Source organism: Marmota marmota, unplaced genomic scaffold (genome assembly GCF_001458135.2).
Source record: "Marmota marmota marmota unplaced genomic scaffold, marMar, whole genome shotgun sequence".
Taxonomy (NCBI): Eukaryota; Metazoa; Chordata; class Mammalia; order Rodentia; family Sciuridae; genus Marmota; species Marmota marmota.
The window spans coordinates 10515555-10537628 of record NW_026000242.1 but is presented as its reverse complement, the minus strand read 5'-3'; the positions used below and the strand labels follow the sequence as shown (position 1 = coordinate 10537628).

Below are 22074 nucleotides of genomic sequence, written 5' to 3'. Positions count from 1 at the left end.
GATGATATTTAGTTTATATTTTGTTTAATATTATTTTCATAGGAAGCAAAATCTATGACTTACAAACCTAAATCATTTTTACATCAAAAAGCTACTCTGTCAGCATTAGAGTTATAAATGAATGTTATCTTTTGGGGAAAACAATCTAGTATTTAGCCATATGAGCTATGTTTATTATGAAGTTAATGTTCAACAGTTACTTTTGAATAATTTCTTCATCTTCTGTAATGCTATCCTAGTGGCAGAGCTCATTAATTCATTTATGCCTGGATATCTTACAGGATTTGTGGCTTCCAGCTAGTTAGTTCTTTGGGATTTTAAGTGTTCTGGGAGTGGGGGGTACAAGGGATTGATCTCAGAGCCATTCAACCACTGAGTCATATCCCCAGCCCCTTTTTTTCTTTTTTCTTTTGGTATTTTATTTAGAGACAGAGGCTTACTGAGTTGCTTAGTGTCTCACTTTTACTGAGGCTGGCTTTGAACTCAAGATCCTCCTGATTCAGACTCCCAAATCACTGAGATTATAGGTGTACACCACCACACCTGGCAAGATACTGATTTCTTAACCTAGGAATTCAAACACTGATCCTTTTGAGTGAAGAATTTGAAGTTTTTTTAAGACCTCTTTAGGAGCAGTCATCTCAAACTAATTATGAACTCCAAGCTCCCTTCCCAGGTAACTGTTGAAAGCAATGGCATCATAATACTCCCCTGGAATGGCTAGAAGTGATTATGATCTTTTGATTAAGAAAGCTGTCACTTAAAAAAAATTATACTGTTTGCCTGCTAGTCATGCATATCTTGAAATCATTTTGCTATGTTTATAATGAAGAATCTTCTTGGTAACAAATTATTAATTTTTTGAATATTACTAATTATCACTGCCACCTATTTCCTATGCCCTTTTCTTGCTTTGTTTTTCTTCATGTTATATAACAACCAGCATTTTGTATATTTACTATCTGTCCCTTTCTAAGAAGTATGTTTCATTAAAGACTATTTTTTTTCTTTTGGGGAAATGAGAATATTTAGGGGACTATTTTAGAACTTATATATAAGACTATGAAAAGTAAACTGAAATTATTTTAGAAAAGCCAAAAAGAGCTTTTCAAAGTTGGAAAATTTATAGCTCAGTTGGTAGAAGGCTTGCCTCGCATGCACAAGGCCCTAGGTTCAATCCCCAGCATCACCAAAAAAAAGAAAATTCAAAGTTGGAAAATTTAGATTTCATTCCAGGGTCTAAATGCCAAGAGCAAGAACCAGGACAGAATTCTGGAGCAGTAGTTGTTAACCAGGGACAATTTTGGCAACATCTTGAGATACCAGCATCCAATCAATTGAAGACATAATTCAGGAATGCTGCTAAACATCTCACTAGACAGCCCTGGCCTAAAGGAAGCTACATATTAGTACATAGGTACAAAGGGAAAATGTAATTTCCTAGAATGGCAGAAAAAAACTGAATAGGGGTCTCAGAGATTATCTAGTTCAATTATATTACATTACACAAGAGGAAAAAGAAGTTCAAAAGGATTAAAAGATCAAGCCCAGGACAGGCATGGTGGGGTACACCTACAATCCAGGTTATTCATAGGCTGAGGCAGGAGAATCACAAGATTGAGGTCAGCCTGGGCAACTGAGTTAATACCGTATTTCAAATTTTTTTAAATAAATAAATAAAAAGAGTTGGAATGCAGCTCAGTGGTAGAGTACCCCTGGATTTAATCTCTAGTATCTCAAAAAAAAAAAAAAAAAAAAAAAGTTCATCAAAACTAGAGTCACAGAGTAATGAGCAATTCATTAATAATACTGCTTACATCAAGAAGCTGTATAGGTTACTGAGATATACTAATTCACTTAACAAATATTGAGTGAATAGATTAGCAGTTAGTACACAGAGGTATGTGCCAGGAACTTTCACTGGAGATAATGGCAGTAAACAAACAAACAAACAAACAAAAAAAGTCTCTCATGAAACATACTTCTTAGAAAGGGACAAATAATAAATATACAAAATACTGGCTGTAATGTAACATGAAGAAAAACAAAGCAAGAAAAGGGCTTAGGAAATAGGTGGCAGTGATAATTATTAAAAAACGAGTTAGAGCTGGGTGTGCTAATGCATGTCCATGTCTACAATCCCAGCTACTCAGGATTAGGTAGGAAGATCACAACTTCAAGAATCTCTGGGCAACTTAGTGAGACCCTATCTCAAAAAGGGCTGGGGATAAAGCTCAGTGGTACAGCACTTGTCTATTATGCACAAGGCCCTGGGGTTTAATACTCAGTAGCTCCCCCTCAAAAAAAATAGTGGGGTCAGGAAGGACTTTAATAGAAAAGTCATGACAGGCACGATGGTACACTCCTGTAATCCCAGCAGCTCAGGAGGCTGAAGCAGGAGGATTAAGAGTCAAAGCCAGCCTCCGCAACAGTAGGCGCTATGCCACACCATGAGACCCTGTCTCTAAATAAAATACAAAATAGAGCTGGGGATGTGGTTCAGAGGTTGAGTGCCCCTGAGTTCAATCTCTGGTACCCCCGCTATCCCCCCCCCCAAAAAAAATAGAAAAGTCATGTGGGTATCTCCAATAAAAATGTTACAAGCAGAGGGAACAGGAAATTCAAAAATTCTGCCACCAAGTAGAGACCTGGCACATTCAAGCATCCCTATGAATCCAAGTGCCTGGAACAGTGAAAGAAAAATGCATAACAGATGGAGTTAACCAGGTGTGGTAGCACACACCTGCAATCCTTGGGAGGCTGAAGCAGGAGGATAGCAAGTTCAAAGACAGCTTCAGCAAAAAGCAAGTGCTAAGCAACTCAGTGAGAATCTGTCTCTGGAAAAAGGGGCTGGGGATGTGGCTCAGTGTGGAGTGCCCCTGAGTTCAATACCCCATACCAAAAAAAAAAAAAAAGAGAGATGGAGTCAGAGAAGACATGGATCACATAAGGCCTTGTAGGCCACTGGAAAGTAAGTGGGTCTTTTTCTAAATTAGATGGAAAGCCGCTGAATTTTGGTAAGAATGACATAATCAGGTACTATTTATTTTAAAAGAAACCCACAGCACAGTTACTAGCACTGAATAGTTTTCAGTTCTCATAACAAAATTACCTGAAAATGTGTTAACATCTGTGGACTTCATATGGCTAATTAAATAGTTCACTGAAACAAACATGAGAACAGGGTACCAGAAAATGTAGCATGGCAAAGAAGGGATTAATAACAAACCCAGTCCCCTTCAGCAGAAAAATGGCTGAGAATCTTTTATTAAGGAATTGCCTCAGTCTGTCTTAAATCAAGTAATAACTTGCATTTAACAAATATTATTTTATATAAAAACAAACAAAAAATGCATAGAAGTATCTAAGGCCAAAGGAATAAATTACTCTTAATGTAAATAAATTAGTCCACTGCCCTTGCAATTAATTACTTAAACCCTAATGTTTTTTATATTTATATAAAAAATATAAATTTTTAATTTTTATATATATACTTTTTTAAAAAGTTGTTAATGGGCCTTTATTTATTTATTTACTTACTTACTTATTTATATGTGGTGCCGAGAATTGAACGCAGTACCTCACACATGCCAGGCTTATTCTAATGTTTTAACTGTTTTACTTCTTATCTTCAAAACTAGTCCCCCTCTATTAGTTTAAGAGATAAAGTCATCATTTTCACAATAGAATACAACCTCTGAACATAATAAAGTCTAAGTATATATGTCACAAAGCTGTGAACTTAACCCTGAAATAATAATCTACTAATTTCAACAAAACTAATCCATTACATTTATGTAGGCTTTTTCGGTTTATACAACACTTTCAAATGCATTATCTTTCTGGACCTCACAATTCCTGATGAAGAAGTAGATATCAGGACTACATTAAAGAGAATAAAACTCACACTCCAAAGATTAATAATTTGCCTCCATAAGCCCAGCAACTATCATACTTACTCTCTTCCACATTACCACACTGTCTCAAAAATGAGCTGATTCCTAAATATAACGTAGTACAACCCTGGTACCTTCACAGTGTTGTGGATTTCAGAGGTCATTAGGTTTCTAGCTGCCACAATCACATCCTGGCACTTTTTGTTAGCAAAATGAGAATTGATATTACGAGCATATTTCAGCAAATCAGTAGTATCTCCTTTTAAAAATTTCATCTCCTTTAGGGCATTTTCAAATTCTTCAGTGGATTGTATGATCTGGAAGAAGAAAGCATAAGAAAAAGAAAAGAATTATATGTAGTCATCCCTCAGTATGTGTGGGAGATTGGTTCCAGGACCCTTATCAGATACTAAATTCTGTTGACATTAAAGTCCCATATATAAAAAGGGAACAGTATTTGCATATAACCCACACACATCCTCCTGTATACTTTAAGTCATCTCTAGATTACTTACAACAATACAACATAAATGCTATGTAAATAACTGCTATACTGTATTTAGGGAATAATAACAAGAAGAAAAGTTTGTACATATTCAGTAGCAATCGAAATTTTTTCCAAACATTTTCGATCTGTAGTTGGTTGAATCCATGGATGCAGAAACCATAGATACAAAGAGTCAACTGTACAAATATTCCATTTCAATGTTAAAATTTCAAACCCAACACACAGAAAAAATAAGAACCAAATGGTCATTTAGGTCTTAAAGCAAACCATCAGTCACCAGGTTTAAAAATATATAGTTTTCCAGTCTTAAATCTATTAGGAAGAATATCTTCAACAGAAATTTGACTCTGGTAAAGGTATAAAAATCTTTAAAATAAATATACCTTTTTTAATTCAGGGAAACACTAAAAACAAGCCAACAAGTGTCACAAAAAACCTACTATAATTGATACAAGTATAAAAAAAAAAAACTTTAAAAATACACTTAAATAAGAAAACATACTTCCTCAAAGAGGCAAGAAGTCAGAAAAGAAATTGAGTTATAGAAAATTTGTTTCTACTCTGTATTTATAATTTTTTTCAAGATATAACCAAAGAATAAAAGATCTGAAAATAAAAACAAAGCCAACAGCAATCAATAGTGTCCCAAAACCTTCTATAATATCTCTGCTCTTTACCTCTTCATATTGCTGTAGCTTGCTGCTATTTGTTGGGATAGAATAAACCAAGCAGTTTTTGATGAGACACTCAGACAAATCCTCCCAGATTACATCACCAAGCATCTCAGCCAATATGATCGTAGATGGTTTTTCAATTTCTAAGTCAGTGTCAAGAGGCAAATCTAAATTCAAAAGAAAAAGGTTTTAAATGAGAAACCATTTACAATCCTCAAATATTCTTAAGCTGCCTGGTTTTCCAGAAATCTTTCATTTTAAGATGATGGGAAAGAAAACAGTCCAGATAACTCTATGCCATCTCAACTATGTTGTACAATACATGACATACAATTATGATTTTTATTTTCACTGCTCAACTGAATTTTGTGTACTAAATCACTGCTTATACTCTTTAAAAAGGTACAAGCCATCTACATTGTAATCACCTACTTTTAAGCTACTGATCTAATTATATGACAAACAGAAGATCTGGACTCAAAAATTAAAACTAGAGTAAAATCCCACTTTACTAATGAATAAACATACTTTTTCATCTCTGCATAGGATCTGTTTACCTTAAATAAATTATCAACAAATACTTTAAAGTTACATCTAGTCTACTAAACATATTTCAATGCCTCCTCTATAATTATCTCATGGTAGTGTTATCCAACACATTTTGAAAATGTTATATTTAAAATATCCTATTAATTGCCAGGTGTGGTGGTGCACATCTACAATCCTAGCAACTCAAGAGGCTGAGGCAGGAAGATTGCAAGTTTGAGACCAGCCTCAGCAACTTAATGAGGCCCTAAGCAACTTAGCAAGACCCTGTCTCAAAATGAAAAATAAAAAGGACTGGGGATATGGCTCAGTGATTAAGTACCCCTGAATTCAATCCCCAGAACCGAAAAATAATAAATAATACTTAAGAATATTGGCTTTTGAGACAGTACAAAAGGCAGAGGAACAATAAATGGAAGCAGCTATTTTGGATCTAGTTCTGACTTGTCAAGAAAGACCTTAAGAAATAAAAATCTTAGAAGATGACCATATTACCTTCAATACTTTGTTATATCTAAAGTTTAGGCCTACACTGTCCAATACACTAATAACCAGTCACAATTTGCTACTGAGCACTTGAAATATGGCTAATATTACTGAGGAACTAATTTTTTAAAAAAACTTTAATTAATTTAAATTCAAGTTTTCAAATGGAACAGGGAGCCTTGTAGTAATGGAATAGTCTGTACCTTTTTTTTTTTTTTTTTTTTTTAGTACTGGGGCTTGAACCTGGGAGCACTTTACCACTCAGCTACATCCCCAGCCCTTTTTTTTTTTTTTAAAGAGAGAGTGAGAGAGAGAGAGAATTTTTTAATATTTATTTTTTAAGTTTTCGGCAGACGCAACATCTTTGTATGTGGTGCTGAGGATCAAACCCAGGCCGCACGCATGCCAGGCGAGCGCGCTACCGCTTGAGCCACATCCCCAGCCCCCATTCCCAGCCCTTTTTACTTTTTATTTTCAAACAGGGTTCCACTAAGTTGCTTAGGCTGGTCTTAAAACTTGTGATCCTCTTGCCTCAGCCCCCAACTCACTACGATTAGAGCCGTACATCCTCATGCTTGGCTTAAAGTGAACAATCTTAAGGAACATTTTCAGCAAAATTAGTCATTTAAAATCATAAGGATCAACAAAAAAATGTGATTTTTACCAAGATCTAAACTTTTTAACTTTGGCCAGTTACAAAACGACTTGGATTCTTATGCCAAAAGAAAATAATTTTCAGATGAAGAAATGACAAAAGAAACTATTATTTAAGTTTTCTTCTTTAATTATGAGGAAATATATTTTCAAACACGTGAAAGAGGGGCTAGGGATATAGCTCAATTGATAAAAGTGCTTGTCTCACATGCACAAGGCCCTGGATTCAATCCCCAGAACCTCCAAATAAAACCTAAGATTTTTTTGGGGGGGAGGGAATACCAGGGATTGAAGTTGGGGGCACTCAACCACTGGGCTACATCCCCAGCCCCATTTTGTATTTTATTTAGAGACAGATCCCACTGAGTTGCTTAGTACCTCACTTTTGTTGAGGCTGGCTTTGAACTCGTGATCCTCCTGCCTCAGGCGTGCGCCACCATGCCCGGCATGAAAGATTTTTAATTAAGCCAGCATAAAATATTGCCCATAAAACATAAAATCTTTCTAATAATATCAAAGATCAACTGATTCAATTTGTGAAAAAATGCAAATACTTTTCTTTAGCTTTAGATGATACTTTATAGATAACATTTTGTCTAAAAGGACTTCCAAATATACAGAGAAATGCTGTCAATTCACAGCCAATATCAATCTTATGGCATATATTTTTTAAATCTTTCACATTTGTCAAAGAAAAATTTCAGTTAGACATGAAAAAATTAGTTTCTATCACAACAGTGTTCCAGTGCCATGTTGGGTTAAAAAAAAAATCCAGATTTACTGGAATCTTAAAATAAGATACTGATGATTTCCTTATTATTTCATTCCACTGCATGATAAATATTTGTGTTGGAAGTTTTATTCTGAAACAGACTATATGAACCATGTAACAAATATAGCTGTTAAAATCATTCAGTTTATAAATATGCAAAGATTATAAATTATCCCTGGTTTACGGAAATGTCGAAAGAAACAGATCCTATGCTCTTTAATGCTTATTAGTTAAGTTTGCAAGAGATTTAGAAAGATTTATTGCACTATTATCTTCAATATTTTCTTAAAAGAAAAGGAATGCTTGCCAAACACTCAAATAATCTAAAATACAAAATGGCAATGTACTTGTTTTGCTACTGATATCACATTATATATAAATAAAGTATATGTAAATTTTCCAACTTATATATAAATACACAAAGACTTTCCAAGGACTGAACTGTCCCCACAAAATTCATATTTTGAAGTCCTAACACCCAATGTACAGTATTTGGAGTTTAGGGCCTTTAAAGGAGTAATGAAGGTTAAATTAGGTCATTATGGTAAATTCCTGATTCAATATTACTGGTGTCCTTAATAAGAAAGAGACACACCAGAGATGGGAGCACACTGAGAAAATGTCATGTGAGGCACAGCTAGAAGGCCACAAAACAAGGAAAGAGGCTTTAGGAAAAACCAAACCTGCCAACAACAGAAGAGAAATAATGATAAGGCCAACTTAAAACTATGTAATTAAAAAAAAACTAAAAATGTTTATATTGGTAATAAGATGTAGATGTATTGTAAAGAATATGAAAATCCAACTTATATCACAGGAATAAGACCTGATCTGGATGGTTCCATGTAAAATAAATAACATTCAGTAAAGCAGATACTGCAGGGAAACATATTTTGAACAAATTTTTAAAGAACTACCCTGAAAATTAAATTTGCCTTTGGGTAATAGTATTTAGTACAGATGGGTGATGTACAGATTTTAAAAAACAAAACAGAACACTTCCAGGTACTCAGAGTTGCCCTCAAAGCAGAATGGAATACCTCAAAAGGAAGTGAGCTTCCTCTCACTAAAGATGCTCAGGGTACTATCAGACCAACTGAGGGAATGATAAAGAGGAGAGTAAAGCATCAGAGATATCTGGATTTAATCGGCTCTGATTCTTTCCAATTCTGGGGTGCTTTAAAACTCTGTTTATATCTAATAAAAAAGTTGTTTTTGTTTTATGGTACCAGGGGAATGAACCCAGGGGCATTTCACCACTCAGCTACATCCTCAACACTTTTAATTTTTTATTTTTGAGAGACAGTCTGTTAAATTGCTGAAGTTGGCCTCAAACTTGCAATCCTCCTGTCCCAGCCTCCTAAGTCACTGGAATTAAAGATGTGCACTATCGTACCAGGCAAATAAATCTTAAATTGCATTTTTCCCCAAGTAAAGAACCTAGGAACAAGAAAACTACCTTGTACTATTGCAGCTTATATAAGGCTTAGGATTTTTTTATTTATTTCTTCCTGACAAAACTTTACAAAAGAAGCCAGGTGTGATGGCGCTACTCAGAAGTCTGAGGCAGGAGGACTACAAGTTTGAGACCAGCCTGGGCACCATGACAAGAACATTCTCAAATTTTTTAAAAAAAGGTGAGTGAAGATAGAGATTTTCTCAATGGTAGAGTGTCTCTGGGTTCAATCCCTAGTATTGCAAAACAACAATATAAACCATACAAAGACTTTCTTGCTTTACAAACGAATTACATATATATAACTAAACAGTATATGAGTGTCCGGAAAGCCTAAAAACAATAGCATTGTGTGTGTGTGTGTGTGTGTGTGTGCGCGCGCACACACACCTTGGGGTTGAACACAGGAGCATTCTACCTCTGAGCCATACTCCCACATCACCACATCCCCACATCCCCAGTCCTTTTATTTATTTACTTATTTTCTCCTTTTATATTGAGATAAGAGTCTCACTAAGTTGCCCAGGCTGGCTTCAAACTTATGATCCTGTTGCCTCAGCCTCTAGAGTCACTGAGATTATAGGCATGTGCCACCATGCCCAGCTACAGCACTTTTTAATTTTCTCCAGAGTCAGAATGTTGGCTAAACTATTCAACAAGACAATGAGAAAAGCAAAATGAAGATAAGTCAAATTGATTTTAAAAAAAACAACAGTAATAAAATAAAACACCAAAGAAAACTTTATTTCTAATAGGATGATAAATAAAATAAACTGATTCAAAGCAACACAGAAACTGGTTATTCCTAATATGAATAAACATCTAACCAATAGGCTAAGCTGAAATGTAACTTATTTTTTATGTTAAACCCAGTTTGTTTGTTTACATCAGATTAATGGGATTTTCCCACTGAAACTTGTAAAACATTTAGTTAATATCTCCTCCTGTAATTAATGCAAGATTCCCAAAATGTAATGTTACTAGAAGTTCAGTAAGAAAATTAGATCCTGGCATTTAACTAAATTACAAATACAGAATCTGGTGGTACCACTGATGACAAGACTTGTCAATATAGAGCAGGGAAGAAATGCAAAGTAGGCAAGAAATAAGAAGGTAATTACTTTGTTCCTTTGGCATCACTTACTTCCGATCCTCGCTTCATTCACATTACAGGCATTTCAACTTTAAAATAACATAATATTTACTTTATAAAACAATATTTGTTTTTCCAAAGTATAAAAGCACTATTTTGGGGATACACACCTAGAAGCTGTTTCTGAAGCACTTCTAGCACGAGTCGGATCTTTTCAAAAACTTCAGATGGTGATGGATGTTCCAAGTCAGACACGAGAGATTCGAAACGAACAATAACTATATTAGGCTGGCTTTCTATCACTGCATAAAGGGATGGGCAAGATGCCAAAGGCCTAAGGATATACTTCAGCAGCATCTGACCTAAAAATCATATGAATATTCACCAAAAATCATGAGGAAACTTCTAAAGAGTAAACGTGCAAAAAAAAAAAAAAAAAAATCTATTATCTATATAGTTCATCCTCACAACCAAAATACATATACTATGACTTTGTGCACTACAAGTATTCCCACTGAAATTTTCTGATTTTAAAAAACAAAATAAGTAAATAGAAACTATGTTTTTTCTAAAGGAAAAAAGAAAAAATACAAGCCCTTTTTCTCCTTTTGATGAATCATGAGGCAAAACACTGTCATAAATATTCTCCAGAATATACTTTATAATCTTGTCATCCTTTTAACACTAGGCCTCCTGTGCCTTTAATATGAATGAAACAAACCATATGCTTTACCAAATGATTTAAGCTTAGTGTGTAGTTCTCCAAGGATAGAAAATGCCAACAAGACAGAACTCATGGATGGCATAAGGGTCTTCTCCTCTTTCTGGGATTGTTCAGTACACAAATGAAGTTCTGTTTGCAGGCAAGATTCTAAACTGCTGGTATCTAAGAATAAAGGGAAAAAAATATCAGCTGCTTGAGCAATACACAATCTCACTTCTACTCCTCAGAGCCTATTCTCCACTGAGATTTCTAAGCATGTAGTTTCATTACAATATATTTTAATACAACCAAATATTAATTATGACATGCATGTCACTGGCATCACTTTAAAACAGGAAATGGTTTTTTTGGTATGTCCAGAGAAACAAATTAATTGTAAAAGATGACTGCCTAAAAGAAATGCTTACTAAATATATACTGAATGACAAACTGAAAGCAAAGGACAAAAAATGAGTTCCTAGTTCTATAGACCTCCTTTTCTATGTTCTTTTATTTTGGTACCAGGGCTTGAACTCAGGGGCACTTGACCACTGAACCACATCCCCAGTCCTATTTTGTATTTTATTTAGAAACAGGGTCTCACTGAGTTGCTTAGCACTTCACTTTTGCTGTGGCTGGCTTTGAACTCATGATCCTCCTGCCTCAGCCTCCCAAGCCACTGGGATTACAGGTGTGAGCCACTGCACCTGGCTTCTGTGTGCTTTTTTTTAACAAGAGATATATCTGCCTGGGCTGGGGTTGTATCTCAGTGGCAAAGCACTTGCCTCGCACCTGTGAAGCAATGGGTTTGATCCTCAGCACCACATAAAAATAAATAAATAAAACAAAGTTATTGGGCTAGGATCGTAGCTCAGGGGCAAAGCATTTGGCTCACACATGTGAAGCACTGGGTTTGATCCTCAGCACCACATAAAAATAAATAAAATAAAGGTATGCTGTCCATCTATAACTACAAAAAAATTGTAAAAACAAAGTTACTGTGTCCATCTACAACTAAAAAAAGATACACCTGCCAAACAAGTTGTAATATTGTGACAAAAAGCCCAACACACCTGCCATCTTCTCTTCAGCCTACTTGTAAGCAGAATCCAAAATTGTTTTCCAAAATTACTTCCTTCAAAATACTCATATTTCCCCCAAGAACTGAAAAAGAACTGAGCCAAACCCATCTTCTACCCATAGTCCCTCTTGCTCTGCCCCTCCTGCCTTCTTTCCTCAGCAAGAGAGAATGGCTAAATGGTTTCCTTAAGCTTTCCATCCAAGACAACTGCTGGGATTAGTTCTGTTGATACAGGTACATTCTATGAGGCTATAAGAAACTTCGCATGGTCTCAAACTACTACCTCCTTCTCCACCCCACCCTTACCATGTAGACCTTAACCACTAATCATCCATCCTCTCTTTCCTACAGAAGGGGAAAGAAAAAAAGGTGGAAGGAAAGTAAAGTGAAGTCACTTTAGGGACTCCTTGTTTATCATAAGGTTTCAACATAGACTTGGGGGACTAATAACTGAAACTTCATCTTCCAATACAAAATATTCAGAATATATTCAGAGTTCAAACTGGTTCTGGCAGATTAAGCAAAGCAGTCCACCTGAGGTCAGAAGCACCTTTTGATGATGGGAACTTCCATACAATCAACTTCTGCCACTCTTCTCCAAGGTGATAAAGTATGTTCTGTTTCTGTATTGTGAGCTCCATGCTGAGAGATTTCAATATTTTTAAATCAAAGCATTTTCTGGATTTTAATAACTTCAAACATTTCTGTGCCTGGTAGTGAAATGGAAGCATTGTTAAATACTCCACCTGGACTCAGAGAAATTAAGAATATATTTGTATAATAATAAAGAATACACAGAACACAACGTATACTAAGAACAAGGATAGCACTAATTGGTTATGTTTTACAGAAAGCTTTTAGTACCTCTTCCAGGTGCTGAGCAGCAGTGACATATTTCTTCTCTGTTAACGCACAATTATATTCTTCAATAGCAGTAGAAAACTGAAAAGAGAAGTCCAAGTTATGAAGTATTTTATTGTATACGCCCTAGTATTTCAAGTCTGTTTTTTAAAAATATGAAAAAAGCAGGGCACAAAGGTGCTTGCCTAGAATCCCAGTGACTTGGGAGACTGAGACAGGAGGATCATGAGATTGAGGCCAGCTGTGGCAACTTAGTGAGACCCTGTCTCAAAAAGTAAAAAGAACTAGGGATGTAGCTCAGTGGTAAAGCATTTCCAGGTTCAATCCCAACTGAACCCATAAAATAAAATACGAAAAAAAATTTTGGTCAGGAAATATGCACTGAACAATGAAAACTGGAAAAAAATTACTTTCTCACCATCAAAACATTAACATTTGAGCTGAGTTTACCAACCTCTTGTAGCTGTTTAAGCAAACTCAGGACTACTGAGTCTCTTTCCAACTGTTGTTTCAAGTCTGAAAATTCAGCAGTCGATACATGAAGATCACGACGGACCTAATTCATACATACAAAATAAGTACTTTTAGTGGCAGATGTCATTCAAGGAAGAAGTTATTTTGTAATCAATAATATTAGCAAATTATTTTTAAAAATAAAAATAATCTCTCTAGTTTAAAAAACAAACAAACTTTTAAGCTATACCATACCTAAGAAATAAAACCTTTACAGCTAATCAATAAGCTAGTAGGTCAATATAATTCATGTTGAAATTTAAATACTAGTCTCAATCGCAGTAAAATCACAGAAGGTATTGAAAGAGAACTTAGAGGTCCACTTAGTCCAAACCTTTATCCTGTGTAAGAATACCCATGCCACATGATCCCAGTGGTGCATGCCTGTAATCCCAGCAACTAGGGAGGCTGAGGCAGGAGGACTGCAAGTTCAAGATCAGCCTCAGCAACTTAGCAAGGTCTTAACCAACACAGTGAGACTTTGTCTCAAAAATAAAAAATACAAACGGTGAGGATGAAGTTCAGTGGTAAAGTACCCTATCAACACAACTTCCTCATGAGATTTTCTATTCTTAAACAGTTATCTTTCAGCAGATTTCATCCACTTAAAATTACTAGTAAGGTATTCCCAGTTGCCAAAGTGATATCTGTAACTGAAGAGTTTTAACTATTAGAAAGATTGCTTTTTTTTTTTTTTTCTTTTTTAATCTTGGGGACGATAGTGCACACCTATAACCCCAGAAGCTCAGGAGATTAAGGCAAGCTGATTACAAGTTTGAATTTAGCCTGGGCAAACTAGAGAGAATCTCTCTCAAAATAAAATAAAAAATTATCTATGTTGGCATAGACTATACTAGGGTAGCCAGACCTTAGGCTGTAGAATAAGTTTGCTAACCTAAACTAATATCATTTTTTTTAATATACCTTGTTTGAGTCATTGCATTTCAAAGTCTTTTTTTCTTTCTTTCATTTTTTTATAATACTCTAGCCTTCATTTTAATACAATCTAACTGTGCAAGTCCATCTGGACATCCTTCAGGTACCTTAAATTTAAACATCCCAAATCTTCAACAAACACCTACTCTTTCTCTATATTCTCTATTTCAGTGAATGGTATATCAATGAGCTAGTTCCCCAATTATTCTTAACCCCTGAACCTTGCTTTCACTTGCCATATCAATATATCCCAAAGATCCTAAATCTTAAACGTCACCAAGATTTGTCCATTTTTCTCATCTCCCTTACTAATGACTTTAGATCAACAAACTATTTTTCCTGAATTATTTTAACACCATCTAACACTCTGCTTTCCCATTTCCCAAGCTCATTTCCCTCAAGTACTTTCTTCAAACTGCATGCTGAATGGGACTCCTAAAATTCAAATCTTAAATTCCTCCATGGCTTTGACGATGCCATCCATACTACTAACCTAATACAAAGTACTTGCTTACCTTTCTAATCTCTTCTCACATCCCTTCCAATGCAGTTTATAAACATCGGTCATATGGAATATTTGCAGCCCTCAAAAGTGACAACTCTTCATTACCTCCATACCTCTGCAATGTTATTCCTTATGCCTACCTAAAATTCCTTATGCCTTCCCTTGTGGCCTAACCACATAATATTCAGGCCTTGGTTTGGAGACTATTTCGGGCGGGAAGCCATTCTTGGCTACATCTCGTCTAACTAGATTACTCCTATTTACTACTGCATTACACTATTTTACTCATCTATATCTGAGACTTATCTTTGAAATAAAAACAATCTCATTAGCAATGATCACAGTTTCTTACACCTTGCAGGTACTTGATAATTACGCCAAATATCTGAACAATTTTTCTTTGCAACATTTACTTACTAAATTTAATTCTCCTTCTTAAGCCCTAAATATGTATCTTTTTCCCATATGATGGGGGTTTAAATATTAAAAATGTCTCTTCCTAAGGCTTACTATCTTCAGTTTCTTGCTTCTTTCATTGTTCTTCAATGGTAGTGTTCAGAATCTTCTCATCCAGACCAACCATCTTTCAAATTACAACAATCAGAAACGAACACATTTCGCCAGCTATAATCTGCCCATAAAAGGTACACAGAGCCCCCCATTAATGTCTTCTTTTAGTCACTCCATCTTTTTTCTCTTTTTGGTACTAGGGGTTGAGTGGGGCAGTTGAATTGCTGGGCAGTTACATCCTCAGCCCTTTTTGGGACAAGATCTAAGATACTGAGACTGGCCTCAAACTTGTAATCTTACTGCCTTAGTCTTCCACGTCACTGGGATTACAGATGTCCACCACCATGCCTGACTAAGATACTTCACTTCTAACAGCATGGTCTAACATTGCATTACTGACTCACTGAACAAATAATCAATGAAGTACAAATACACTCTGGGAATATTCTTTCAAATGTGCCATGGTTGTAAAGTAACAGATCTGGGGTGAGCAGTGCTGGTGATTGAATCCAGGGGTGCTTTACCACTAAGCTATATCCCCAAGCCTTTTTTATATTATTTTAAGACAGGTTCTCACTAAGTTGCAAAGGTTAGCTTTAAACTGCAATCCTCCTGACTAGGCCTCCTGAGTCACTGGGATTATGGGTGTCAGCCACTGTGCCCTGATTTATTTTTATTAAAAACACTAATTAGGATGATTAAAATGATCATGAGTGATTGTTAGGGCTTCTAACAGACTTTCTATGTAACCAACAGTTTTCTCATTTGTGAGTCAAGTTCTACATAGAACTTTAGAAGAAAACATTTGTTCTTTAATAACTATCACACAGGAAACAGTGTCCTATTTCTTCTTGATGATAAAGACTTAGACAATACCTCAACATCATGATTTTGGTATCAAGATCCCTGAGAAATAATTTTATAGAGACACTTGAGGTTAGATTTTGTTTAAATATCTAGTATCAGCATGTTTTCTTCCAAATGCTATATTATTTATTTATTTATTTAGGTACTGGGATTGAACCCAGGGGTACTTAACCACTAAGCCACATTCCCAGCCTTTTCAATTTCTATTTGAGACAGGGTCTCACTAAGTTCCTTAGGAACTCTTTAAGTTGTTAAGGCTGGCTTTGAATTACAATCCTTCTGCCTCAGCCTCCAGAGCTAATGGGATTACAGGTGTGCACCAGTGCCCCCAGCTATAATGCTTATTGTTTCTAAAAGAAAACTGCAGGGAAAAAAATCCTGGTGAGATAATATATGAGCAAATAAATACTTTAAAAAGTATACTTTAAAAAGTTCTATAATTATTATTTTTCTTGATGCATTATAATTATACATAATAGAGGGATTCATTGTTAAAGCAGATATTTGTTTCCAAATTGGCCTGCTTATATTTACTCCTGCTTACTAGAATGATGACAGGACCCCAGCAAACATGGTAAACATTTCTAAAATCTGCCAGACTCTACATAAGAATTATTTTAAGCACTAGGCCCACAAATTGATACTGTACAAGAAGGGCACAGATCCTGTTTGCTCAAGGAAAGTAGCTTGATGGCAGCAAGTAGAGTGACTATGGTAGGCAAACCAAACCAACTTTCCAAGAGACAGCCAAAGACAAGGAAGACTGTGCTGAAGCTTCAAAGTGTTGAGGCCAGATACAAATCTAAGAGAATACTGGCCATTAAAACATGCATGTGGGCTGGGGATCAGGCTCAAGCGGTAGCACGCTCGCCTGGCATGTGTGCAGCCGGGGTTCGATCCTTAGCACCACATACAAACAAAGATGTTGTGTCCGCCGAAAACTAAAAAAAAATAAATATTAAAATTCTCTCTCCCCACCCCCCCTTTAAAAAAAAATTAAAAATAAATAAATAAATAAAAATAAAACACGCATGTGGGGCTGGGCTGTAGCTCAGGGAAGAGGGCTTCCCTAACATGAGTGAGGCTCTGGGTTCAATCCTCGGCACCACATAAAAATAAACAAATAAAATAAAGGCATTCTGTCCATTTACAACAACTACCAAAAAAAAAAAAAAAAAGAAGATGCATGTGCTGGCTGTGGTGGCACACACCTGTAATCCCAGCAGCTTGGGAGACTAAAGCAGGGGACCACAAGCTAGAGGCCAACCTCAGCAACTTAGCAAGGCCCCGAAGCAACTTGTGAGACTCTGTCTCAAAATAAATAAATAAGTTCTCTCTACTTTCTGATTGTCATGTCCTGAGCTTCCTTCTTTTGCCACGCCCTTCTACCTTGATGTTCTACCTCACCTTGGGCCCAAAAGTATGGAGCTGGCTGTCTATGCACTAAGACCTCTGAAACCGTAACATCTCTACATTAGAATTCAACCACAGAGGAGAATTACTACCAACAGGGGACAGGGGTACAGGGGGTAACATTTCAATGAGAGCAAAATAGTAAAAATCAGGTTCACTGGGGGGGTTGTGGCTCAGTGATAGAGTGCTTACCTACCATGTGTGAGGCACTGGGTTCAATTCTCAGCACCACATATAAGTAAATAAATTAAAGGTCCATTGACAACTAAAAAAGAAATTTAAAAAAATCAGGTTCATCATGGGGGTTAATACAATGTTCACAGCATGTTCCAGAGCCATGAACCCTAGAGCTTAATTACCTGAAGAGTTTAGAAATTGGTGGGGGGGGAGGGGATCAATAAAATAAGATGGCTCCCTTGAAAAATAAATAAATAAATAGATGACAGATAGGGCTGTGGATATGGCTCAGTAGTTAAGCACACCTGTATTCAATTCCCAGTACAAAAAAAAAAAAAAAGTTTATTATTTTACAAAATGTTTCAATTCGCCTATAATCATTTGGTTTAACTTCCATTTACCAATAAGGAAAGTGATGTCTTGAAAAGCTGTATAATGCCAGGCACGTGACACACACCTGTATTCCTACTGACTCAGGAGGCTGACATAGGAGGATCACAAGTTCAAGGCCAGCCTCAGCAACTGAGTGAGGTCCTAAGCAACTTAGTGAGACCCCGCCTCAAAATAAGCAATAAAAAGGGCTGGCTATGTAACTCAATAGTAAAGCATACCTGGGTTCAATCCCAAGTACAGGAAGGAAGGATGGAAGAAAGGAAGGGGGCAAGAAGAGAGGGATGGTAGGAAGGAAGAAGAGTTGTGTGGAACTAAGTTATCTTAGAAATCAGGAAGCTGAATTGCCTCCTTATAAACCTACCCAAAAAAAAACTATTCTAGGAAAGTAGAGATATATGGTTCAATGGTAGAGCACCTGCCTAGCACATGCAAGGCCCAGAGTTCAATCCCCAATACTGCAAAAATTTTTTTAAATTGACAAAACATAGGCACAGTGGTTCATGCTTGTGATTCCTCCAGCCTCACCAGCGGCTGAGGCAGGAGAATCTCGCGCTTAAAACTAGCCTCAGCTAGCCTCAGCAACAGCGAGGCACTAAGCAACTGACTGAGACGCTGTCTATAAATAAAATACAAAACAGAGCTGGGAATGTGGCTCAGTGGTTAAGCATCCCTGAGTTCAATCCCCAGTGCCCCCCCAAAATTGCTAAAAACAAACTATTCTTACCTCACTCTCTATTCTGGATTTCAGCAGGTCAATATCATCAGATAGTTTATCCACCTGGGTAACAAGGTCCTGTGCACTCTGCATACTAGGCAGAAATTCACTGTACTTCTTGCTGATCATATTGCATACCTCACCCTATAATATTAAAAAAAAAATCATAAACAGGGAGATGAGTAGGGAACTAACTCTGCTAACAATACATAGCTCATTTTCTAAGAGTCATCTTGCATGTGGGAGTTTTCTTAACAGTTAACTCACAGCATTCACCTTCCCTCCAAGCTAATGAGCTTCTTTCAAAAACATATTTCTCCCACCTTTAAGTGGCCCGTACATTACCAAATATCAACAGTGTCCAAAAATTGTACAAATGCTGGAAAAAAGAAAGGTGAAGCCAGAAGTTCTCATATTGAATATATCAGACTGTATCCACCAATTTTAATCAGATATCTAATAGAAAAGTAAATGGATAAATGAAATCAATTATATGTATACCTCAATCTATTTTTATCTTTTAGCCTATGAAATTTTAAGGCCTACTCTCAAAACCCAAAATAATGAGCTTCATTATCTCCTTTAATTGAGATTATCTTTATAAACAATTTACCCTGCATTGAATTATTTAATGCTTTGGACAATACAAAAATAAATATGCTTTTAACAAATTCCTTATTGCTAGGAAAGATTCTATACACTGAAGTAACCAAAAAAAAATGACTGAAACGTAATAGTCACAAAATCCTCCAGAAAAACAAATGAGAAAAATCACCTCTGGGATAAAATGAGGTTATTTTTAATGCAGGAGATTAATTTGAGATGGAAAATGAAAAATGGGTAGAATACATTGAAAAATGGCAGAAAGATAGACGTAAATAATATGAGCAAAATCTGGGAACTAGAAAAAACAAATTGGGCCTGAATGGACCATAGAAATTAATTTCAATTGGTTTAAGACTTAAGATGATAAAAGAAACTAGTCAAAGGAAATGTAGCTTAGGTCTAGAAAGGTAGGAGTCTTGAGTGTCATAAGGTAGCTTAAATAGGCCCTTTCCATAACATTAAACAGTGTTGAAAATCCCCAAAATCATGTAATGGAAATGTCAGTGATAGGTATACTTAAAATTTCAGAAACCACTTTTGTATGATCAAGAGTTGTTAAGAAGCGATCTATCTTTTGACTTTGTGGTGTGTGCCGAACTTGTTCCCTTAGTCTAGACTTAAGCAGGTACATAAAAGTTTTAATGAAAGTCACTGAAGATGTGGGCCAATACTGGCAAGGTAATATCAGTAGAAAATGAGACTGTGTGGCCAGAAGCGGCAGGTCCATGTATAATAATGGCATAACCTTCAGCACGGCCTCAAGTATTTGGGGATGAAGAACAGTTTTAAAAACATATTCAGAGTTCAAAAAGAAATTTCAGGGAGGAGGACGACGCAATCCTCCCAAAGCTATTATTTCCACCCACAAATGGAAGACTGGGTGGAGGAGATGGAACACTCACAGATGGGTGACTGGTCTGGTCCTCTGTCCATCTTAGACGCTCCCTCTCGGCGCTTCCAGCTCCACCTCCCGCTGTGCTGGTCTTCCCCAGCTCCTTCCCCCGGGTGCACCCGTCCCCAGCCTAACCACTCCCTGACCCTCGCCAAACACCACCCCTCCCTCCCGCAGTCCCAGTCCTCCTCTACGCCGGGCCGCCCCGGACTCCCGTCGGAGAGCTCTCCCCAACCCACACGCCTCTCCTCCCACGCAACTCCCCCAGCCGGACCTCCCCGGTTGGCCCCACTTCGGAGACACCTGCTGTCTGTCCGGCTCCTCTCTTGTCCCTAAACATCCACCCGGCGCCCCTTTCGGGTCAGAAGGCGCCAGCCCCCACTCACCTTGATCTCCTCCACCCTCCGGGTCAGGCGGCTGATCCGGGTGCCGAGATCCTCCTTCTCCAGGCTCCCCGAATGAGCCAAAACCTCCGTCACGAAGGAAGCCATCGCTAACACCGGAACCAAGGCCGACGGGTCACTTTCTCACAGCCACCGCGGCACTCCACTCCCGCCGGCAGCCTCCGCGCGCGGCCTGCCGGGAAACGCAGTCTGGCGGGGCCCCTGGCGCGGCGCGCCAGCGCGAGCCACACTACAGCTCCCAGCAGGCCCCGCGTCGCCCCGGGCTGGGCTTCCGCGGCATTCCGGAATTGGAAAACTGAGCTGACGCGGTTTCCTCCTTAGCTGCATTCAAACGCTTGGTCGCTTCCCGCCGCTTTTTTCCTTGACGAAATGAATTATTTTGTTTTTTTCAATCTAAACCAGTCAAGTGAACCTTCCTTCAACTTCACAACGTTTAGAGGTGAAATAATCTAGCTGGAAGACCCCAGGAGCCCATCTTGATCCTTCTCGTCAGATATTCCCTTTCAGTGCCCCCTGGAGCGGTGCGTGGAAGTGGAGTCGCCTCATTATAAATAAAAGGATATTTTGCAATTGTCCTCGGCATTTGTAGTTTATATTATATCTATGCGCATTATATTGCATTTGTGTGACACATTACAAAATTATAATTACTTAGGTATAAATAACTCCAGTCTTTGTGCACTAGAACAAGATACTTAACTGTGTTTTGTTTTTTGTTTTGGTAGTGATGGAGACTGAACCCAGGGGCGCTTCACTGCTGAGCCACACGCCTGGCCATTTTTTTTTTTTTTTTTTGGAACGGAAGTCTAAGTTGCCGAGACTGGCCTCAAACCTGCCTTACCCTCCCCAGTCTCTGGAAATACTGGCATGCATGCGCCATAGCTGATAGTTAACACTTTCTATCAGAGATTACAAATCAATTTTATTAAAAGCTTTTGAAAATTAAGTTTCAGACTGGAAGTTGAGTATTGATTATTGCACACTGGAGGATGTTCTTTCACATTATACTATGTGTGTAAATGAGTTCTTTTTAAAAAAATATTGAAGACGGGCGCGGTGGCATTGAAGCATGCCTGTAATTCCAGCGAGTGGGGAGACTGAGAAAAGAGGATCCCAAATTTGAGGCCAACCTGGGCAAACTTAGTGAGACCCTGTCTCAAAAAAATAAAAAGTGCCGGGATAGAGTTCATTGGCAGACCACCCCTGGATGCAATTCCCTGTACCAACCCCCCCCCCCCCCCCCCAAAAAAAAGTAAAAAATTGAGAGGCTGGGGTTATCGGCATCAGCGGTAGAGTGCTCACCTCGCATGTGCAAGGCCCTGGGTTCGATCCTCAGCACCACATACAAACAAAGATATTGTGTCTGCCGAAAACTAAAAAATTAAATATTAAAATTCTCTCTCTCTCATCTCT

At 37.4% G+C, this 22074-nt stretch overlaps 1 protein-coding gene across 2 annotated transcripts in view; it reads right to left on the bottom strand.

Moving 5' to 3' along the window:
• The window catches only part of Zw10 (zw10 kinetochore protein), a 35453-nt gene extending 14619 nt beyond the window's left edge, over positions 1-20834 (bottom strand). Inside the window, exons 1-9 of one of the 2 annotated variants that reach the window (XM_015489868.2) lie at positions 20644-20833; positions 18769-18903; positions 13185-13286; positions 12734-12811; positions 12420-12579; positions 10819-10971; positions 10256-10447; positions 5082-5245; positions 4031-4213 (exon numbers count right to left, since the gene is read on the bottom strand). In XM_015489868.2, coding sequence (XP_015345354.1) covers positions 4031-4213; positions 5082-5245; positions 10256-10447; positions 10819-10971; positions 12420-12579; positions 12734-12811; positions 13185-13286; positions 18769-18903; positions 20644-20748 — 1272 coding nt within the window. In that variant the 5' untranslated portion in view covers positions 20749-20833. Of the gene's footprint in view, positions 1-4030; positions 4214-5081; positions 5246-10255; positions 10448-10818; positions 10972-12419; positions 12580-12733; positions 12812-13184; positions 13287-18768; positions 18904-20643 lie in introns of both variants that reach the window. The other variant, XM_015489869.2, reaches the window with a different exon arrangement.
• Positions 20835-22074: the final 1240 nt, after the last annotated feature.